At 47.6% G+C, this 19,112-nt stretch overlaps 8 protein-coding genes across 14 annotated transcripts; 6 read left to right on the top strand and 2 right to left on the bottom strand.

Annotated features, from left to right (window-relative positions):
* The first annotated feature begins 45 nt into the window (after window positions 1–45).
* Window positions 46–1,594, top strand: LOC108024180 (cleavage stimulation factor subunit 2 tau variant). The gene is made up of 2 exons (XM_017094009.3): window positions 46–312; window positions 379–1,594. The coding sequence occupies exons 1-2, from the start codon at window positions 176–178 to the stop codon at window positions 1,496–1,498; spliced, it is 1,257 nt and encodes a 418-aa protein (XP_016949498.1). The 5' UTR covers window positions 46–175; the 3' UTR covers window positions 1,499–1,594.
* On the bottom strand, window positions 1,556–3,975 carry LOC108024171 (cleavage and polyadenylation specificity factor 73). The gene is made up of 5 exons (XM_017093996.3): window positions 3,842–3,975; window positions 3,612–3,773; window positions 2,265–3,556; window positions 1,753–2,195; window positions 1,556–1,696 (listed from the first exon to the last, which is right to left on the bottom strand). Exons 1-5 carry the CDS (start codon window positions 3,907–3,909, stop codon window positions 1,607–1,609), a joined length of 2,055 nt encoding a protein of 684 aa, XP_016949485.1. The 5' UTR covers window positions 3,910–3,975; the 3' UTR covers window positions 1,556–1,606.
* Window positions 3,976–4,222: 247 nt separating this feature from the next.
* Window positions 4,223–5,934, top strand: LOC108024605 (Golgi SNAP receptor complex member 1). Its single transcript, XM_017094625.3, has 4 exons — window positions 4,223–4,384; window positions 4,451–4,635; window positions 5,172–5,560; window positions 5,692–5,934. Exons 1-4 carry the CDS (start codon window positions 4,363–4,365, stop codon window positions 5,792–5,794), a joined length of 699 nt encoding a protein of 232 aa, XP_016950114.1. The 5' UTR covers window positions 4,223–4,362; the 3' UTR covers window positions 5,795–5,934.
* A 99-nt stretch (window positions 5,935–6,033) lies between these two features.
* On the top strand, window positions 6,034–8,373 carry LOC108024597 (uncharacterized). The gene is made up of 3 exons (XM_017094612.3): window positions 6,034–7,682; window positions 7,747–7,843; window positions 7,903–8,373. Exons 1-3 carry the CDS (start codon window positions 6,069–6,071, stop codon window positions 8,307–8,309), a joined length of 2,118 nt encoding a protein of 705 aa, XP_016950101.1. The 5' UTR covers window positions 6,034–6,068; the 3' UTR covers window positions 8,310–8,373.
* A 198-nt stretch (window positions 8,374–8,571) lies between these two features.
* LOC108024613 (mitochondrial import inner membrane translocase subunit Tim22) lies at window positions 8,572–9,952 on the top strand. The gene is made up of 3 exons (XM_017094640.3): window positions 8,572–8,928; window positions 9,484–9,677; window positions 9,746–9,952. Exons 1-3 carry the CDS (start codon window positions 8,691–8,693, stop codon window positions 9,899–9,901), a joined length of 588 nt encoding a protein of 195 aa, XP_016950129.1. The 5' UTR covers window positions 8,572–8,690; the 3' UTR covers window positions 9,902–9,952.
* Window positions 9,953–10,083: 131 nt separating this feature from the next.
* LOC108024589 (insulin-like growth factor-binding protein complex acid labile subunit) lies at window positions 10,084–15,748 on the top strand. 7 transcript variants are annotated; one of them, XM_050889557.1, is made up of 3 exons: window positions 10,084–10,580; window positions 12,324–12,538; window positions 13,876–15,748. In XM_050889557.1, exons 2-3 carry the CDS (start codon window positions 12,515–12,517, stop codon window positions 15,460–15,462), a joined length of 1,611 nt encoding a protein of 536 aa, XP_050745514.1. In that variant the 5' UTR covers window positions 10,084–10,580; window positions 12,324–12,514; the 3' UTR covers window positions 15,463–15,748. The 7 variants fall into 7 exon arrangements, with proteins under 7 accessions (XP_050745514.1, XP_050745512.1, XP_043947042.1 ...); XM_050889555.1 differs by having other exon boundaries at window positions 12,309–12,538; XM_044091107.2 differs by having other exon boundaries at window positions 12,281–12,538.
* Window positions 12,687–13,085, top strand: LOC108022966 (uncharacterized). Its single transcript, XM_017092192.3, has 2 exons — window positions 12,687–12,711; window positions 12,781–13,085. The coding sequence occupies exons 1-2, from the start codon at window positions 12,687–12,689 to the stop codon at window positions 12,975–12,977; spliced, it is 222 nt and encodes a 73-aa protein (XP_016947681.1). The 3' UTR covers window positions 12,978–13,085.
* Window positions 15,749–15,934: 186 nt separating the features above from the next.
* On the bottom strand, window positions 15,935–18,903 carry LOC108024583 (uncharacterized). The gene is made up of 5 exons (XM_017094587.3): window positions 18,682–18,903; window positions 18,553–18,600; window positions 18,080–18,480; window positions 17,820–18,021; window positions 15,935–17,401 (listed from the first exon to the last, which is right to left on the bottom strand). The coding sequence occupies exons 1-5, from the start codon at window positions 18,694–18,696 to the stop codon at window positions 16,295–16,297; spliced, it is 1,773 nt and encodes a 590-aa protein (XP_016950076.1). The 5' UTR covers window positions 18,697–18,903; the 3' UTR covers window positions 15,935–16,294.
* Window positions 18,904–19,112: the final 209 nt, after the last annotated feature.

The following is a 19,112-nucleotide window of genomic DNA, read 5'->3' as shown; positions in this document are numbered from 1 at the left end:
AACACTGCAGGCGCTGGTATTTTAATTGCCAGCCCTGGAAGGGGAAATTTGTGCAGGGAAGAAGAAGCAGCAAGCCGCAACGCAGGGAAATTTGTGTTTTCGGTTTTCGGCAAATTTGTCAACGTTTGCTAAGTTTTAAAAGTAATTAGGCATTAACTAACAGCAAACAACCGAAATGGCAGACAAGGCGCAGGAGCAGAGCATCATGGACAAGTCCATGCGGTCGGTTTTTGTGGGCAACATACCCTACGAGGCCACCGAGGAGAAGCTGAAGGAGATTTTCAGCGAGGTGGGCCCGGTCCTGTCGCTCAAGTGGGTTTCCATTGGTTAGGATCAGCTAGAACCGGGTGCTAATCCCCTACATTATCATCCCTACAGATTGGTCTTCGATCGGGAGAGCGGCAAGCCCAAGGGCTTCGGCTTCTGCGAGTACAAGGACCAGGAGACGGCTTTGAGCGCCATGCGGAACCTGAATGGCTACGAAATTGGCGGAAGAACCCTCCGCGTGGATAACGCCTGTACGGAGAAGTCGCGCATGGAGATGCAGCAGCTGCTCCAGGGTCCCCAGGTGGAGAATCCCTACGGCGAGCCCTGCGAACCCGAGGATGCGCCCGAGCTGATCACCAAAACCGTGGCCTCCCTGCCGCCGGAGCAGATGTACGAGCTGATGAAGCAGATGAAGCTCTGCATCGTGAGCAACCCCTCGGAGGCGCGCCAGATGCTCATGCTCAATCCCCAGCTCGCCTACGCCCTGCTCCAGGCCATGGTGGTCATGCGGATCGTGGATCCACAGCAGGCTCTCGGGATGCTCTTCAAGGCCAACCAAATGCCGCCCGTCCTGGGTGGCAATCCGCACCAGGGACCGGGCAATCTGGGGTCCATGATGGGCCAGCAGGGTCAGATGCCCCAGCAGCAGCAGGGACCAATCCCGCAGCAGCAACAGCAGCAGGCTCCCCAGCCGCCAATGCCCGTTCCCGGACCTGGTTTCCCGCCCAATGTCCATCCGAACGACATCGATTTGCGCATGGTGCCCGGCGGACCCATGCCCATGGACCCGCGGATGATGGCCCGTGGCATGGATCAGGATTTGAGGGGAGCTCTGCCCAATCCGGTGCCGCCACCACTGATGGATCCCCGCACTCGAGCCCAGATGCCCGCCCAGCAGCAACAGGGTGTCCCGCAGCCGCCACCTGCTCCCTATCCCAGCGATCCGCGCCAGCGTCCCATGGATCCCAGGTTGAGGGCCGGTCCAGGACCGCAGCAGGGGATTCCCCAGGCTCCGCCGCCGACGCAACAGCAACAGGCGGCCGCTCAGCAGCTGCAGAGCAGGCTGGGCGCCCACGGAGTCCTGCCGTCGGATGCCTCCGACCAGGAGAAGGCAGCGCTCATCATGCAGGTGCTGCAGCTGTCCGACGAGCAGATCGCCCAGCTGCCCTCCGAGCAACGGGCCAGCATCCTCATGCTCAAGGAGCAGATCGCCAAGAGCACGCAGCGCTGAGTCCGGTTTGCATTATCCTCAAATCTCCACTTATAATTTTCAGTTTGAACCAATCAATAAAAAGAACATTCTCACACGGAGATTTATTTTGCGGAATGGCTCTGACATTTATTGGGCGGAGACTAGGGTCTGGTGCAACTTCTGCACCGTGGTGTTGAGCATCTGCCGCAGGACGTCGTCCTCGGCACAGCTGACGGCCTGAAAGCAGGTGGGGATTAGCGTTTTAAAAGTGCATTAGGAATGTGATTTCTTACCAGTGTTTCCAGATTGATTTCCGCCCGTTTTCCGCTGACCATCACGGGCAGCAAATCCCCCTTGAACATTTTGGGCACACAGTTGTCGCCGAACGTGTCCTGTAAAGTCTCGATGAGGCACTCCCGGAACCGCGAGTCCTCCGACTTGGTCTGCTTCGTGGCTCCCTTGAGATTGGTTCCGCCCAGCTCCGACTGCATTATGCAGGCCAGAACGGCGTCGGCGTATACATCATTCACATGCGTTGCCTGCCACTCCATCACGATGATCTTCTGCTCCACAGTCAGTTCGATGCAGCCGAAGACCCGCAGCTTGCGATCCGCTTCCAGCACCTCCACGCAGCCGGCTCCAATGCGATCCAGCAGGAGCTCCAGCGTGGTCAGCGAGCTGCCCCAGGGAATCGACTGGCGCTGGGTGACCACTGACATGCTCATGTCCGTGTATTCTGTAAAGGATTTAGTAAAACATTAATAAACATCTATTAAAAAAATAGCTCTATTAACTCTTCACTTACTGCCTAGATCAGAAGGAGCCAGCAGGTGATATTTGAAGTCACGTTTGACCAAGACGCCGGAGAGTTTGCTGCCCACCTCCGAGTTCTTGGCCGCCAGGCTGCCCATCACCTTGGCGGTCTTTTCGCCTCGGAAATACAGATCCACAGCATGTGTATTGCGCGGGTTATAGAACTTAATGTCCGTGCTGGCGTCCGCCTCGTATTCCCGCTGCAGGGCCAACTTCAGGCGAGACATCTCGTTCTGCTCGCCGTGGACGAGCACCACATGGGTGGGCTTCAGCAGGCGGATGAACTCGCTGGTCTGCTGGTAGTCCGTGTGGGCCGAAAAGGAGATGTAGTCCACGGACATGTTGAGCGGCAGCTTCTGGCCCGACAGAGTTGTGATCTCCTCCGGCTCCGAGAGTATGGTCTTGGCCAGAGTTCCCTCCACGCAGTAACCGGCTATGATCACGCCGTTCTTGGGATCTGTGCACCAGCTCTCGAAGAGCTCTCGCGACAATCCCGACTGCATCATACCGGGCGAGGCCATGATCACGCAGGGTCCAATGTCCTCGAAGTGATCGATGCCCTTTAGGTTGGAAATGTGCCGGAAAACAAAGGGGTTGTTCACCGCAATCTGCCTGCGAATGCGATCGTTCATGGCGTTAATGTACGTCTGGTAGACGGCCATGCACTTTTTGGCCAGCGAGGAGGCATAGTAGATGGGGATTTCGTGCAGATCCGGGTTCTGCGACCAGAACTCATCCAAGATGAGCAGCAGTTCCTGGGCCCGACCCAGGGCAAACACTGGAATCAGACATCTGCCGCCTTGCTGGACGATTTTCTGCACCAGCGAGGTGAAACGATTCTCGCGATCCTCTCGCTTCTCGTGGATGTGAGTGCCGTAGGTGGACTCTGTGATCAGGACATCCGGCTTCATGGGCGGCACCTCGGCGGCCATCAAATGCCGATCCTCCTGGCGGGAGAAGTCGCCGGTGTACAGGATCTTGATGCCAGCAATCTCGATCATGAACATGGCAGCTCCCAGCACATGACCGGCATTGTAGGCGCAGAAGCGAACGCCCATCACGTCGCGCTCCTCGTGGAAGTTGATCGTCTCGATCTTCTCCATGGAGGCCTCCAGATCGGCCTCCGTGTAGAGCATTTGCTCGGTGGATATGTTGCTGATCTTGATGTAATCCGACAGCATCCAGCGGTAGATGGCTTTGGTGGCATGGGTCATGAAGCAGCGGCCCTTGAAGCTGGTCTTCATCAGGAACCAGGGCAGGGCGCCACAGTGGTCCAGGTGGAAGCTGCAAGGGTTTATGGATGAAACTAAGTTAATCAAAAGAGTCCAGGAGTACCTACTGTGAAATAAACAGCAGGTCGATTTCATCCGCTTCGATCAGATCCACATAGGGCAGGGCATCCATGCCGGACAGTCCCGGGTGGATTCCGCAGTCCAGCATGATCTTCTTGCCCTTGAACTCCAGCATGATGCAGGAGCGTCCCACTTCCTGGCCAGCGCCGCTGCAAAGGAAACACATTTCCCAGGTTAACTTTGGGCTGCTTATCCAGGGTAATCCGGTTGTTCTTACAGTGGCTTGATCTGCAGCAGATCGCTCTCCTCGTCCGGCACACGTGCATCACCTGTTGCCTGCGTCATGTTGCCAAAAAAGAGCGGAAAAAATAACTTAACAAACTTTACAAAACAGCCGGCAACAGTGCTAGGGGTGGGGAAACTTCGATACCGACATGATTATTATCGATAGTTCCTAAACATCGGTAATATCGGTGTTTGGCGGGCATTCGTTGTTATTACATGTTATTAATTTATTATTGTTAAAGACCAAAATAACGCAGAAGGCTGTTTTCTTTTGTTAAAAATATGACTGAAACGAACTTTAAATGCATTCAACAGTTGAAACACCTGTTAGATTCAACAGATGTAATAGTGGGAACAGGGCTTTATTTGGCTAAAGTTATCGAACAGTATGACCGTGGCACAGCCGAGATAATATACCAACTTGTTGTCCAAAGAGCAGTGTGACCGAAGTGTTGTAAAAATAATAATTGCCACACGAAAGTCGAACAAATAAAGGAAAACTATTCTGGACAAATGGGAGGATCGAGCTGCGATGGTGAGCTATGCGATTACCTGGTGGTCTTACCCGTTTCTCACACCCATCCACCAATCCCCCGAACAGTTCTGCGGAAGCAGGCGAGGAGCCTGGAGAACGAGATCGACCTGAAGCTGGTGGCGTTCAGCAAAATCGGAGCAGGCAGCGGCGGAGGAGGAAGTGGCGCACTGGGAGGCGTTGACACATCGCCGCTCCTGGGCGAGCACGTCTTCGATTCGCTGTCGGAGGAGATCGAGCAGATGCTGGAGAAGGTGGGCTATGGGTAAACCACGACATGGGATGGTACCGGGATTAGAGCCAAAGCTGGGATTCAATTGAAAAACAATTTATAGTCATGTTTTAAAAGCTGCTCTATTTAACACAATTTGTGTTCTTTTAAAATATTTACTATACAAGGTGCTATTGCCCTTTCCTTTGTTGTTTATGTTGAAAATGTCTTCATCATAATGAGTATTTCCTTTTATCATATGATATATCATCCCTGTAGACCCCTCCATACTATGCTTTATCAGACGTCATTGTTACTATGCTTTATCTATATTCATATTCTTATCAATCAATTTGACCAGAATCTGGATATATGTACATTTCTATGTGATTTTAAAATTGTAGTAATAAATATTTATAACCGAAAGTAACAAATGAGTCATCTGAAGAACCACATATGCAAAAAAAAAAAAAAACAAAAAATATAATGATTTATAAAACATTTAAAAACAGAAGATATTTTAAGAGGGTTCCTCATATTTGTATAAGAACACAATTTCATCATCCATTCTATTTCCAGTTATCCTCGCTCAACGAATCCATGTCCGACCTGCCCGCCTCGGGAGCTGCGGCTATGCACACGCTGCAGCGCCATCGGGAAATCCTGCAGGGCTATCGGCAGGAGTTCAACAAGATATGCGCCAACCACACCATGCGAATCGAGCGGGAGGAGCTGCTCCGCGGCTCTGGACTGGCCACCAGCTCCGGCAGTCCCTCCATCTCGGGCCTGAGCCGGCGCGAGATGTACCTGAAGGAGAGCGGGCACCTGAGTAGCGCCAGTCACCTGGTCAACGACCAGATCAACATCGCCATCGAGACGCGTGACCACCTGCACGCCCAGCGACAGGCCTTCAAGCGGCTGCAGACCCGCTTCAACGACATCTCGAATCGATTCCCACTGATTAACAGGTTGGCATTAAGGGATTTGTTTGTGGAATCCCAAAATAAATTAAATATTTTGTATTGGGTTACCTCTCGCCTACTATAATTAATATTCCATTCATTTTAATAATAAAGCCCTCTTCTCTGTATTTTTCCAGTCTCATTCAGCGCATCAATATCAAAAAGCGACGCGACTCGCTTATCCTGGGGGCAGTTATTGGCTTCTGTGTGATCTTGCTGCTGCTCTACGCCTTCAACTAACGACTCACCGTCCCGACTTGGCCAAAGATAGAGCTTGCATTCGACTCCATTACAGACAACTGCAGTTTTCGTTTGTTTTCCCTTACGGTATATGTGTATGATTAACTTGTGATAGCAATAAAATTTACTTTATAAGACGATTCAGCAGCCCTCGACCTTAATGACAGGCGGTAGTCAGTACCTTTTGTCGGACCTAGCAGACATCACAGAGAAGAAACCAATAGAATAAATATATATATTTTCGAGTTTTTCCAATAGTCTCAAGTGCACAAAGATGGCCGACGATCCCACAGAGGAGGCACCACCTGCGCCATCGGCAGCTCCTGATGAGGAGGCAGCAGCTGTAGATGAGGCAGTTGCTTTGGTCACTACAACCGTTGTGGAGGAGGGAGCAGAAATCCCTGGTGAGGGCGGCGATCAGGCAGCCGCTGAAGAAGGAGCCGAAGGAGAAGGACAGACCGAAGTGCCGAACGAGGATGAGATGCCAAAGGAGGAACTGGGATCTCAGATGAAACCGAAGGGCCTCATAACCGCCGAAGATCGAAAGCGCGAAAAGCTCTTGAAGCTGAAAGCAATGCTCGCCCAGCGAAAGGAGGAGGAGGCACAGGTCGTGCAAGCTGCTCCGATTCCGGAAAAACCAGAAAAACATCAAAAGGTTCAGGATAAGGTGCCGGATCAAGATGGGGATCAAGTTGACGGTGATGAGGCCAAGGAGGTGAGCCCAAGGGAATCGGTTCAGACCTACCAGTCATTGCACTACGATGGCGAAGAGTCCGATGAGGAACTGGCTGATGATGAGGATTTGAAGGCCATTCTAAACCAAAAGGTCCCTTCTCCGGAGGATAAAGACAGCGTTTTTGAGGATGACGATCTGGAGTCGGTCATCAGCGAGGACACGCCCCTGCCCAGATTGGGCAAGTCCCTGAAGGGTGAGTTCATCCGCGAGTTCGACAGCCTGCCCAGCATCTCGGACATATCGCTCACTTCGGAGGAGGAGCCTGAGCCCGAACCGGAAGTTGTGGCCGAGAAGAAGTCCCTGACCATAGACACTGGTCACTTTGTGGAAGGAGGCACCGAGGGCTCGGGAGAAGGCGAGTCGGAGTCCAACTCCGATCGGGATGCTAGCACTGCGGCCATAACAGTGGCTGAGGCCGAGGAAGATGAGGAGTCCGTGCTAATGGACGACCTGCCGGACGAATTAGCGCCGGTGGAGAAGCAAGTGGGCTTCGGCGAGGAGGTGGACACCATGGCCATGTTCGCCGTGGCCGTGGACGCGGACACCGGACCCGCCGAGGAACTTTCAGTGCCGGTAGAGGAACCCTTTTGGTATCGCCTCACCCACGACTTCCTCAACAATCTGATCAACACCGTGGTGGCCGTGGTGGAGAACGCCGACCGGAACAAGGAGCACCTGCTGGACAAGGGCAAGATGATGGTGCAACTGCAGAGCCTGGTGGACGAGTACAACCTGGAGAAGTACCAGAACTCGCTGGTGAACAACATCGTGTGCGACTACTTCCGGCGCATCCGCAAGTTCAACAACTTTCAGGCACTGCCTCCGGACGACGTCCGTGGCGAGTTGAACCGCTACATGAACGCCCTCAACGTCGTCGACAACCTGATGGAGCGGGTGAAGATGATTAAGATCAAGTACGGCCACTCCACCTCCCGGGCCATGATGGAGCTCAACTCGCTGTCCCTGCTGGCCTTCAACGAGGAGCAGCGCCTGGGCAGCTTCATGCACAAGACCCTCGTCCGCAAGGACATGGACCGGCTGAAGCGCGCCCTGGACAACGATCTGCGTCGCATGCAGGACCTGCGCAACCAGATCAGCGAGAAGCGCTACGAGCTCAATCTGAACCTGCACAACCTGGCTTTTGTGGATGAGGTGTGTTTTTGTAATCTTTACTTTGATTACTTTCCTCATAAAATATACTTATTTTTCTCCCCAGAAAGTAATGAAATTTGAGAGGGTCACTGAGACTTTGACCATTTCTCAGATGATGTGCGCCAACGAGTCCATCATTCAACTAAGCAAGCAATTAGAGGGTCGGTTAAATTAATAAAAATTAGAGGTAAAATAATTTATTATCCTTACTTACCCACAGAAAAGTGCAAGGATGTGGCGGTCATGCAGATGAACTACAAGAAGTCGATGATCGAGGAGACGTGCGTCCGGGAGAAGCGGGACATGATCGCCTATATGCTGTCCAAGGCCAAGAACGAGTACGCCGATCGGTTCGAGCGGCGGAACAGTCTGCGCAAGGAGCTGACCAGGCTCCAGTTGGAGCACGCCAAGCTGAAGGCCAAGCGGGCCAAGCTGGAGGCCAAGGGCGGCCTGCTCTTCAAGACGGGCCTGATGTACGACTACGACAAGTGCATGGCCGATATAGAGACCCGTCGCACCAACATCCAGGCCATGAAGAAGACCTGCTTCGAGCTCAGTAAACGCATCTATGCGGTGGAGCATGCCAAGCACGAGTCCAGCATTTCGGTGCGCCACCTCAATTTATAGCATTGAATTTGTAGTTTTCTATTTTCCCTAATATCTCTAATAAATTTGAGTGATTATTCTTTAATATGGCAACCCTTGTTTTAAGGTATTGGTTCTGAATTGATATTATAAAGGAGGTAATACAAAATATATACATTCAAAATCCTTTAAATTTCCAAATGGGACTTCCCCGCCGATGATCCATTTTATAGGGTAATCGATAAAACATATTGGTATTTTTCCGCCTATCGATGGAAAATCCAAGGTTCGATAGTGCAGCCCTGGCAAACAGCTGTTCGGCGATGTGATAATAATTTCGGTTTTTTTTACCCAGCACGTTTGATCCATAACAAAATCCACTTTTCTGAATAGACATCTAGACAGAACCCCATTGGCATAGAGATGTCCGTGTTGCCCAATGCCGGGAGCCAGGAACCGCCGGTGACGGCGCCCAGGATGTTCGGCGATCCGGATCTGGACAGGATGGCCATGCAGTACGTGGGAAACATGCAGCACTACCGTGAGAACATTGTAATCCCCAAGAGCAACGGCCCGGTGAAGATCAAGACCAACGAGGAGAAGTACATCGAGACGGCGGTGGAGAGCTGCGGCTTCAAGTGCGCCATGGCCTGCGTGATGGGTGGGTTTTAGTTCCCATGCTTTCAGGTTTTTAAAAACTTACTCAAACGATCATTATCCTCAAACGATCATTAAGTAGTTTTTTATTTCTCTACAGATCAATACTCTAAGTCCAATTCTCTTGTAATTACATATGTATATTAAAATAATTCTTTTTTCGATCACATTTAAGCTGATAAATGATAATAATATCACATCTTAGTTATATTACCTGTTTATTATCCGTTTTGTTCATTATGTTTTCAACTACAATTCACTATTCTTTAATATTTTAAATGTACACAGATATAATAACGTAGTTTAACTATAAGAGTAATATCAATATTCGAAAAAAATGTTACACCCCTCTATAATAGTTTTGTTTTTCGGGTTTGAATTAAATGATTTTTCATAGATCTTATAGTTAATTTACCTTAAAAGAATTTATATTAATTATAAAAAATAATTCATTTATATTATTTAATTTTAATGTGCCAAAAATAGACATATTTCTATGTTAACAATAATATTACAATTTAAAGTTGTATATTAACATAATATCTTATAATCTCTACAGGATACGGCTTGGGTGCCGCCTTGGGGTTGTTCAGTGCCTCCGTTAATCCCAACATGGCCGATCCGTTTGCGAATGAGAAGAAGCAGACAGCGCGGGAGGTGTTCCGGGAAATGCGGTCCACCACCCACTCCTATGCGAAGAACTTCGCGCTGATCGGTTGCGTATTCTCCGCCGTGGAGTGCACCATCGAGAGTGTGAGTCCACCTGTTCAAAGGATAATGACATATGATTCCTAACAATCTTTCCTCTTCTCCACCTGCAGCATCGGGGCGTCACGGACTGGAAGAACGGCACCTACGCCGGAGGCATCACCGGCGGACTGATTGGCCTGCGGGCTGGCGTCAAGGCGGGCGTCATTGGCGGCCTGGGATTCGCCGCCTTCTCCACGGCCATCGACTACTACATGCATTCTAGATAAGCTCAGTCACCTCGGTTACCTTGTTTCGTATAAATATTTGTTTCTAACTAATGGCCTACTGATGTGCTTTTTGTAACGCCGCCGAGGAAACGATTTCGTCACGACCTGTGGATGGCTTCCATTTCCGGTTGGCTCCCACTTGGAGCCCTGACATTTGGTGGAGTGCAGCTGCCAGCCATTAATATTGCCCCCATCAAGGCAAGGCAGCACTGTGTGGCATAAACAATGTGCCACAGTCTCGCTTTCAAATTCGGCCACTGAGCCCCCGACCGGTTTTCTTTTCGGGGGGCGCACTGTGTCCACTTTTGTGGGAACGGGAATGGGAATCTCGATCCAGCAGCAAATTTCCAGTTTCGGTTTTTGTTCAGTTCGATTCGAGCGGCGCGCAGGTAGAGATCGTTCGCTGGTTCTTCTTTTTCGACGCGGCTTCCGCTTTCGGTTTCAGCCCTCGCGCGTATTTCTTGCGAGCCGAGGATGAGCATCATCGCTCCTCCCCGGGCAGCTGCAAAAGTGCAACAGCAGCAACATCAGCACCTTCATCAGTAACCGCAGCCACACAAACGGGTTTCATTTGCACTCGTCGCGCATTTGTTTTCATTGTGTGTGCGGTTGGGTCGCGTGCAGTTCACGGAATATGCAAAAAGCCTTAATCATTAAATTAAACACAGACTAACGACCAGTAAGCACATGGAACTCTGCCACGGATGTACGTCCTCCGCCCCTGCGGCTTTTTGAAAGAAAACCAATTGGAGGAGAGGCGACAGAGATCAAATCTCTTGGGAGAACGTTTACAGTGGTCATTGCTTGGGGAATACTGCAAAAAATATTTGCATACTATTGTTAGGAAAATAATGTGTGCTATAGATTACAAAAGAAATATATATGAGAATATTATTGGCCTCTTGTGCCAGGAGATTTTATAGAAGTTAGAAATATAAAGGTGAATAAAAAATATTGCTTTCTGCAGCTATCTTAAATATTTTCCCAGATACGAAAAACAAAGATTTGGTTTTTTTTGTAGGTAAAAAAAAAAATTACTTATTTCGTTATTGGAATCAGTAACCAAAACTTTGATAATTTATTCAAAGGAAGCTTTTAAATATTTTAAAAACCTATGATATACCTAAATTTCGGTTAGATCTTGTAAAATGAAGTACCAGAACCAAAACATTTAAATATTAATTTTTTTGTTTTTATAATCTTTTAAATTGTTATTTTTAGACTCCCAAATGGGAAGCCTTCGCAATAACTTTTAAGCTGTACCCACTGTACTTGCCCCTATGCGATCGTGAGTCACAAGTGTCCGGGCAACATTGGCCTGGCTCTGGTCGGTGTACTTCGTCAGTGTTTTGTTTATGCAACCAATTCCAGAGCCACAAACACTTCTTGTTTGCCTTTCCCATCGACGGCAGCTGCGAACAGCTCAATTCTCCCTTCCTTGCTCTCGATTCCCGATTCCCAGTTCTCAGTTCTTGGTGCTCGATTCTCCATTCTCGATCTCAGCCGTCAGCAAGTTCAATGAAACCAAGTGACACTTGCAATTGCGATCGCATCTAATTGGCTCCTCGGAAAGTGAATCAAAAGTCAGTCAGCCCCCAGTTGAGTCAACGGGCAGAACAGTCTGTTTTTCGGGCCCCAGGCCATTTGTTGCCACATCGAGAGACAACGTCTTATCTTATCTCAATAATAAGCCAGAAGATACAGTCTGTCTTCTATAGTCTGGAAGAGCAGTACTGGATTTAAAAAATATTTTGGCAGAATTATAGTAGACCAAAAACCACTTGTTTTACAATAAACATTACACTTATTAAAGCATTTAAGATAATAAATTTGTTATGGAATTTAAAATATTTTTTGCTTAAAACATTTGCAACTAATTTTTTATTATAAAAATAAAAAAAAAACTTTTAAGGGGGATTATTAAAACAACAGTCTTGATAATGAAATAAAAAAAGTAAAAGAATATAGCATAATTTTTTTAAATTATTATTTTTTTTTAAGTTAGTTAATTAGTTAGTTATTAACATAAAATCCTACCAAAACTGAATAGGTTAGGATTACAGCGAATACAGTTTATGGATGTTGGACTGTACAGAGCATATTTGGAGAGCGATTGCACTTCAGCCAGATGGGCTTCGGCTCTGCAGAAATTAACTGGAAGAAAGTGAGAAAAGCAACGTTACGACCTTGTCGAGAGCTAAAGAGGTGGGGAGGAAGAAAGGGGGTGGAGAGTCCAAAATAGCAGACCCCGTCGATGACTCAATTAGAATTCACTTTTACTCAGATGATTGACGAGGGAACCCGGGAGAAACTGAGAATTCCAGTCAGATTCTCTGGCTCTCTCCGCCGATATCTAATCAAAACAAATAATGCCAACAGTCCGCGGCGGCTTGAATCACTAATTTAGTTCTATACTCCGAAGCAAGCAGTCTGCACGCTCAGAGCTGCGCTAAAAAATAATATTAAAAATATTGAGAAAGAACTTCAAAGATAAAATACAAAAAGTGCATTTAAAAGAAAGTCAACAGACACAGATAAAGTTCGCTATAAAACTCTCGATTCTCTACGCCCGAAAAGAGGATTGCCGAAAGCAAAACCGAAACCGATTCCATAATGAAGCACAAATATCTGCTGTTGGTGAGTAAATATTTCAGCCGTTCCAAAACAGTATCCCTATCTTATCGCACATACTTTGGGCTCAGATAGTGGGATCAGGGAGTATTTTGTACAGAGCTCTTTCCTGCAAGTGTTCGAGTTTGGGGAGACCTTTTTATTGGGCACAACCATGACCGCTTTTCCTCAAAATGAGAGTCGGGCTTTGAGTTTTCCTTCACACACAAAAGTTGGAAATGTTTTGTCAAAAATTGCTTTCACCTTTTGAAGACGCGTGAAAGAAACAATAACACGGATACCCGTAGCAGCTTGTTACAGATCTTTAAAGAAAATGAAAAAGAGTGGCGAACGCTGTCGGAAAATGGCCGAAATCGTGTTCTCCATATTTTTAACCGACAAAGCCGAGGATATTGCACTTGATTTAGTGATGTTCAAGATTCTTGAAGTGGAAAATACCACATAGCAACGATCAATTGAAGAGACCAAATATCTTACGTTAATAATTGTACTCCAAAATATTTAAAAGTGAAATATATTGCTAATGTTTTCTGCCAATAACAGCAATAGAATACATTCTTTGTTTTGTAAATGACCTAGGCCTGATTTATTATAATCAAAGTGAGCGCTCTCTTTGTAGCTTGAGTAAATAAGATTGTTTACTTTAACCCCGTCATGCATTTGCATTTACTTAGTATAATTTGCAATCAATTATGGGAAGGTAAAGTGCAAATTTGTTTGCCGATAACGCTTCCAATAGAAAATTAAATTACTTATGATATTAAAAAATTCCATAAAATTCTGGGCTGCACTGCAACATCATTGAATTTCCTCACACGTCTCGGCTTTCGGGCCTTACGATCTCAGCAATGCAATTGTATAATGGCGCCAACCTTACTGGTCTTTAAGAGTACTTTCGTCTGTCCCAACACCTGTACTTAGCTGTAATCGTGCCATTTGAGAACCAACTCAAAATCAGAGGCAGATATTCAATAGCCCAACCATGGTCAGAACAATGAAAAATGTTTTTAAGGGACAAAGACACGTGCAAGCTACTCAGGTTGGTTTTCCGGGAAATGTTTTCAGCTCAGTCGAAATCGGTGGCTAATGTTTTCCTATAAAAACTCTTTATTCACTTTGGCAACAAAGATACAATGATATATTTTCTAAAATAATAATGGTTTTTGGTCATGGAAATAGTCTTTATGAATTTCAAAACATATTTCTGGAACTTATGATGATAAGACGATTGGGATAAATAAATTTGTATCTTTCATAATACGGGTATTATCATCATCGTCATTTTCAATATTATTAAATTTTTTTAGCCAAAAGACGAATAGTAAAAAACAATATTTTTCCAGCTCCTGGCGGGAACGGCGCTGCTCCTGGCCACTGGAGTCCAGGGCCAGCACGAGAACATCCCGTACCAGCCGGTGACCAATATCTGCGAGACGTGCCTGTGCCTCAGCAGCCAGGACAGCGACCATCGGACGCACTTCAACCTGGACTGCTCGGTGAGGAACTTCGAGCACATCCTGGCCCGCTGGCCAGATCAGTTCGGAAGCCAGGCCATAGCGGCGGGGGCCTCTTCGGAGATTGTGGTCTCGTACTCGGGCAATCGGATCAAGTTGCTCCAGCAGCTGCCGGCCACGAACGCCAGCCTGACCCTCTCCTGCCGGCACTGTGGTCTGCAGAATCTGCAGGTCCCCCTCTTCATGGACGTGCCCAATGTGGCGGCCCTCTACCTCAGCTGGAACGAGATAACCGACGACGCTTTAGTGCCGGATCTCTTCAGAGGACCCTTTGGGACCACTGGCTACGAGCCCATTGGCCTGCGGGATCTGGACCTGAGTCACAATCGTATAGCCCGACTGGATCGAAGGCTCTTCGAGCACACTCCGCATTTGACCAAGTTGAACTTGGCCTACAACAAGCTGAGTGCCCTGGACGAGGCCAGCGCAGCCGCCATAGGATCGGTGGCGACTCTGCAGCGATTGGACCTCTCCCACAATGGCTTGATGACTCTGCCAGCACAGGTTTTCCAAAAGCTGGGAGCCCTGCGTATCCTGGATATCTCTGGGAATATGTTTTCCGTGGTTCCTGCCAGTCTTGCACAGCTTAGCAAGTCGTTGGTTCAACTTAATCTGGCGGAGAATGCCTTTCTCAGCATTAAAGGAAACAGCTTTCAGGGCCTGGTTTCCCTGAAACGGCTGAATATCAGCAGTATGCCTTCGTTGCGAAGTCTGGAGGAGGGTGCTCTGCATCTGCCTGCCTTGGAGGAGCTGCATTGCTCCAGGAATTCGAAATTAGAGCGCTTGGAGCTGGTAGATCTGATAAACAGCCGGAACTTGACGCAGTTGGATCTGTCCAGGAATGCCTTGACCACCTTGGTTCTCAATATAACGAGTCCAGCTAATACCACCAGTAATCCGGAACCCTGGCCACGTCTACGCCGCTTGAGCATCAGCGGCAACCCCTGGTTTTGCAGCTGCGATCTCTTCAAGACTCTGGAGCTCACTGGACTCTCGCACATCGAACGGGAATCGGATGGTAGCGAAGCCCGTTGCGAGACCCCATATCTTCTGGCCGGATCACCGCTCTCCAACCTGACAGCCGAAAGGATCTGCAAAATGGTGATACCAAAGAAATATCGTGAGGTGGATGAGGAGCCACCGCGATTCCTGCGGCGCCGGTACATAATACTCACCGCTATCATAGCCAGCATTGTCCTGGTGATCGGCCTGGTCATAGGATTCGTGGTGGTCTGCATTCGACGGCGGCTCAAGGGCAGCGACTACGGGGTACAGCCCATTCGGTACACCAGCGTGAGGGGCAGCAACCTGTCGCAGTTCTCGCAGTTGCAACCCGCCTCGGTGGCCAGTAAATTCAACAATGTCCATGCTGCCGGGAGCAGCAGTGGAGCCACCACGGGTGCTCCCAATGCCTAGGGCGGTGTTCAAAATCCTAATTCGGTTCCAATTCCGAGCTAGCTGCACAAGTTTCGAGCCAAAGATGTCCACGACAGTGTTGCGATCCCAACCGAAAAAGACTTCCTGTGCGTGCTATCCTGTATATATGTAGGTGTCCTCTGTATTATGTCCCGCTAGGGAGCTGATGCTCCTCATCCAGTTCCCAGTCCTTGAAACTAACCCCTAGTATTTAGAGATGCCATCGATGTTTGTATTGTACTTAAGTTCCGAACATTAGTGTGTAATAAAACATTTTTAAAATCAATTTCAGTTTTAGTATCTTTGCAAATGGTTCTCTATAAGGTGTTTATGCTTCTTGTAATTGATTTAAAACAATATTTATTTATGAACTTTATTTATCTAAGTTACGACAAGATAATAAATGAAAAGGTTTTTTCGTCTTTATGAACAAGAAATTTATACAAGTGGTAAATTAAAATTCCAGCTTAACTTTTGTATTTCAAATAAAAACTGTATTTTTCAAAATGTTAAAATAAAGAAAATTTATGTTTGACTAGAAGTCAAAAAAATAATGTAAGGTAAGTGGCCAGGCCTTTGGATTTTCACACATTGATCGCGCTTATAGAAATTCTCAAGTGATTATATTTGCTTGCAACATTACTGAGCTTAGAAATGGCTAGGAAACACAAACTGCGGAACAACCGGGAGGCAGGATATGGAGTTCAGGGTTAAGTGGCGACGCTTGGCGCGCCGTTTATCTCCACAGTTGGCTAAATAATTGATAAAAGCTTAAACAGATAATACCCAGAGCAAAGGAGATAGTAGGCATGAGACCGACGAACCGAGCAACCTAGCACTCGCTTTCGAGCAGCTCCTCCTCGGCGCCGGCCACCGGTGGTGGTGGCAGCTTAAACAGATTGATGGCCTGCTTCTGGGCCAGAAATTGGCGCATTTCGGCAAAGTTATCACGCTCCTTGTGCTGTTTGCTGCGTCGCTTGAAGGCCTCCTCGTCGGCGGAATCAGAGTCAGAGTTGGATGAGGAATAGCAGGGGGGAGGTGATTTGGTATCCGCCAGTCGATTGTCCGCCTGCTGCTGCTCCATATTCTCCATTTTGCCAAAGAGCTCGTCCACATCGATGCCCTTGGAGGCCAGAACCTCGCGCTCCTTTTCCAGCATCACCTGTCGTATGGGATCGATGCGATCCTTGAGCTGTTTGAGGACAGGCTTAAACCTTCCCTTGGTGATGCGCTTCTCGAAGTTAAGCAGCTCCTTTTCCGGCGAAGGAAACGGGGCGTTCTGCTCGGCCTCGAACTGATGCTCCTCGTTCTCATCGTACATGTAGGCATAGAAGTCGTCCTTCTGCTGAGGTGCATCGACATTCTGCGAGAACTCCACCCGCAGAATGCTCTCGGGGAATTCATCGTCCAGAGCCTGCTTGGCTTTCGGCAACTCCCCCTCCAAATTCAGCTGGCTGTGCAGGAATTTGTTGTAGACCAGCATCAAACGCTGGAAATCATCACAACAAACGGCCAAGGCATTTTCAATGCCGTGCATGTTATTGGCCACAGCAACCAGCTCCTTGGAGTTGTTCCTGTTCGCCGCCTCCGTGGCCGTCAGTTGCTGCAGGGTAACGTCCAGAGCCTGGCATTCTCCGGCCACGGCCACCATGCAGGCGCTCAGTTTCAGCGAGGAGTGCTGCAGCACAGCGATGGGTCCACTCCGCTGCTGCTCCGTTCTGGTCGCATTCAACTCAGCCAGTTCCATCTGCTTTCTGTTCTGCATGGCCATCGCCAGGTTGCTGAAGTGCTGCTCCTCCTCCTGCACCAGCTGCCGCACCAGGCAGTCGATCTTCACCAGGTCCTCGCTCAGCTGGGAGATCGAGGGACGGGTGGTGATGGTGAGGGCCAGCCGGAGCAGGTATTGTGACTGCACATAGGCGAAGATGTTGTGGAAATCCTGAGAAAATATATAAAGTTATTAAATATGTTTAACAGAAGATTGGTACTGTTTTTAATAGCCTGGTAAATTCTGTTAACGCATTCAACTCAAATTGCTTTAAACGACTATAAACGTGTTATATGATGTCAGCTGTCAGCAGAGTGTGTCATTTACGATTACAAGGCGCCCTGTGAATAACCAAATATGGCTCGTAATCAAACCATTTGATATAAACATGATTAGTCTTAAGATTAAACTGATAGTTTACAGGAAGTATTTGGCTTGGAAAAGCAGAAACTTTGAAATAATAATTAAAGTAAACTTGAAACTACTTTAAACATTTGAGTGAGTAGCTGAAACTGCGCCGACCTAATAATTCTCTTCTGTTGTAAGACCCTAACTCCATTCACATACACCACCAACTATCTTTTCGTACCTTTATGTGCTTGGGACTGTAGTCCGTGACATTGTTCTTGAAGTACTCGCACTCCCGCAGCTCCTCCATGGGCGCATAATAGGTTCCGTATTTCGCCGGCAAAGGGTAATCCGTTTCCAGTTTGCGGGTGGCGTCATATAGAATCTCGGTAACCTCCTTGGCGGCTGTTATGCAATCCCAGGCCCGCTCGATCTGACGGGATCTAAAGAAAGTAGTGATTAACAATGCATATTTGAATAGAATCAGCTATTTGTGGTTACTCTATAAGCTCGGCCTGTTTCATGATGATGATCTCCTGAAAGTAGGTCATATTGCGCCGGATGCAGTTGCCGAATTCATCGATGGTCTTGACCAGCTGCTCCAACTTGCGCTCCACGATTTTATTCCGGCAAACGAAGACGCTCTTCACGGCGCACAGGGCAGCAAAGGTGCCCGTAAGGAGTATGGATGGCACCATGGTGTACCTGATGCCCCGGGGGGTTATCAGGTGCTCAAGGAGAGTGCCGCCCAGTATCAGGCAGGCGTTCCTCGTGGTCAGCAATTGCCGGCTGGGATTCGAGGAGGCCTGCAGCTCCTGCATGCACTGCTCCAGCGACTCCACATGGTCCACCAGCAGGCGCTTGGAGTACAGGATCTTGTGCAGCAGGCGGTCCTGGATTACCTGGTTAGTTAAGCATTATGCATTAGTTATAGGGGTTTATTTATAGCCTCTGCTTTTCGACACGGCACTCACCTGTTTCTGCTTCAGGTCATCCGCCCACTGGCGTCGCTCAAACCGTTGCTGTAACGGTTATATAGATTATATATAGTTTATATTGTACATTATTGAGATAATATTATAAGGTCTATTTACACCACGCACCTTGAGCTCTTGCATGTTCCACCTTTTGTTGTTTAGAAATACTTGTTAATTTATTCAACACTAAATATACCGAAAATACCAAAAATACCGCCAGCATGCGGTGGTGGAGGGTATTCCAGCCAGTATTGCAAATACAGCTATTTTCAGCTAGAACTAGCTTTTTTAAGCAACAGCAAATAATAATTTTTAAAATTTAGGTACGAATTTGGTACGAATTTTATAAAGCTACATTTTGAGAGCAAGGGTATGTAACGCTTATTTCAACAAGTCCTATGACTAGGATTTTAAAATTATAAAAAACTGTTTAAAATAACATTTTTTCGCGTGTTTTTATTATTATTATTTTTTTTTTATTATAAATGCCAAATAACTTTTATTCTAGCGTATTTTTGTCACAGACAGAAACTCAAAAAAAAGTTATATTTTTAAAA

Source organism: Drosophila biarmipes, chromosome 3R, assembly GCF_025231255.1.
Source record: "Drosophila biarmipes strain raj3 chromosome 3R, RU_DBia_V1.1, whole genome shotgun sequence".
NCBI classification, from domain to species: domain Eukaryota; kingdom Metazoa; phylum Arthropoda; class Insecta; order Diptera; family Drosophilidae; genus Drosophila; species Drosophila biarmipes.
This window is presented reverse-complemented; position numbering and strand designations above follow the sequence as displayed.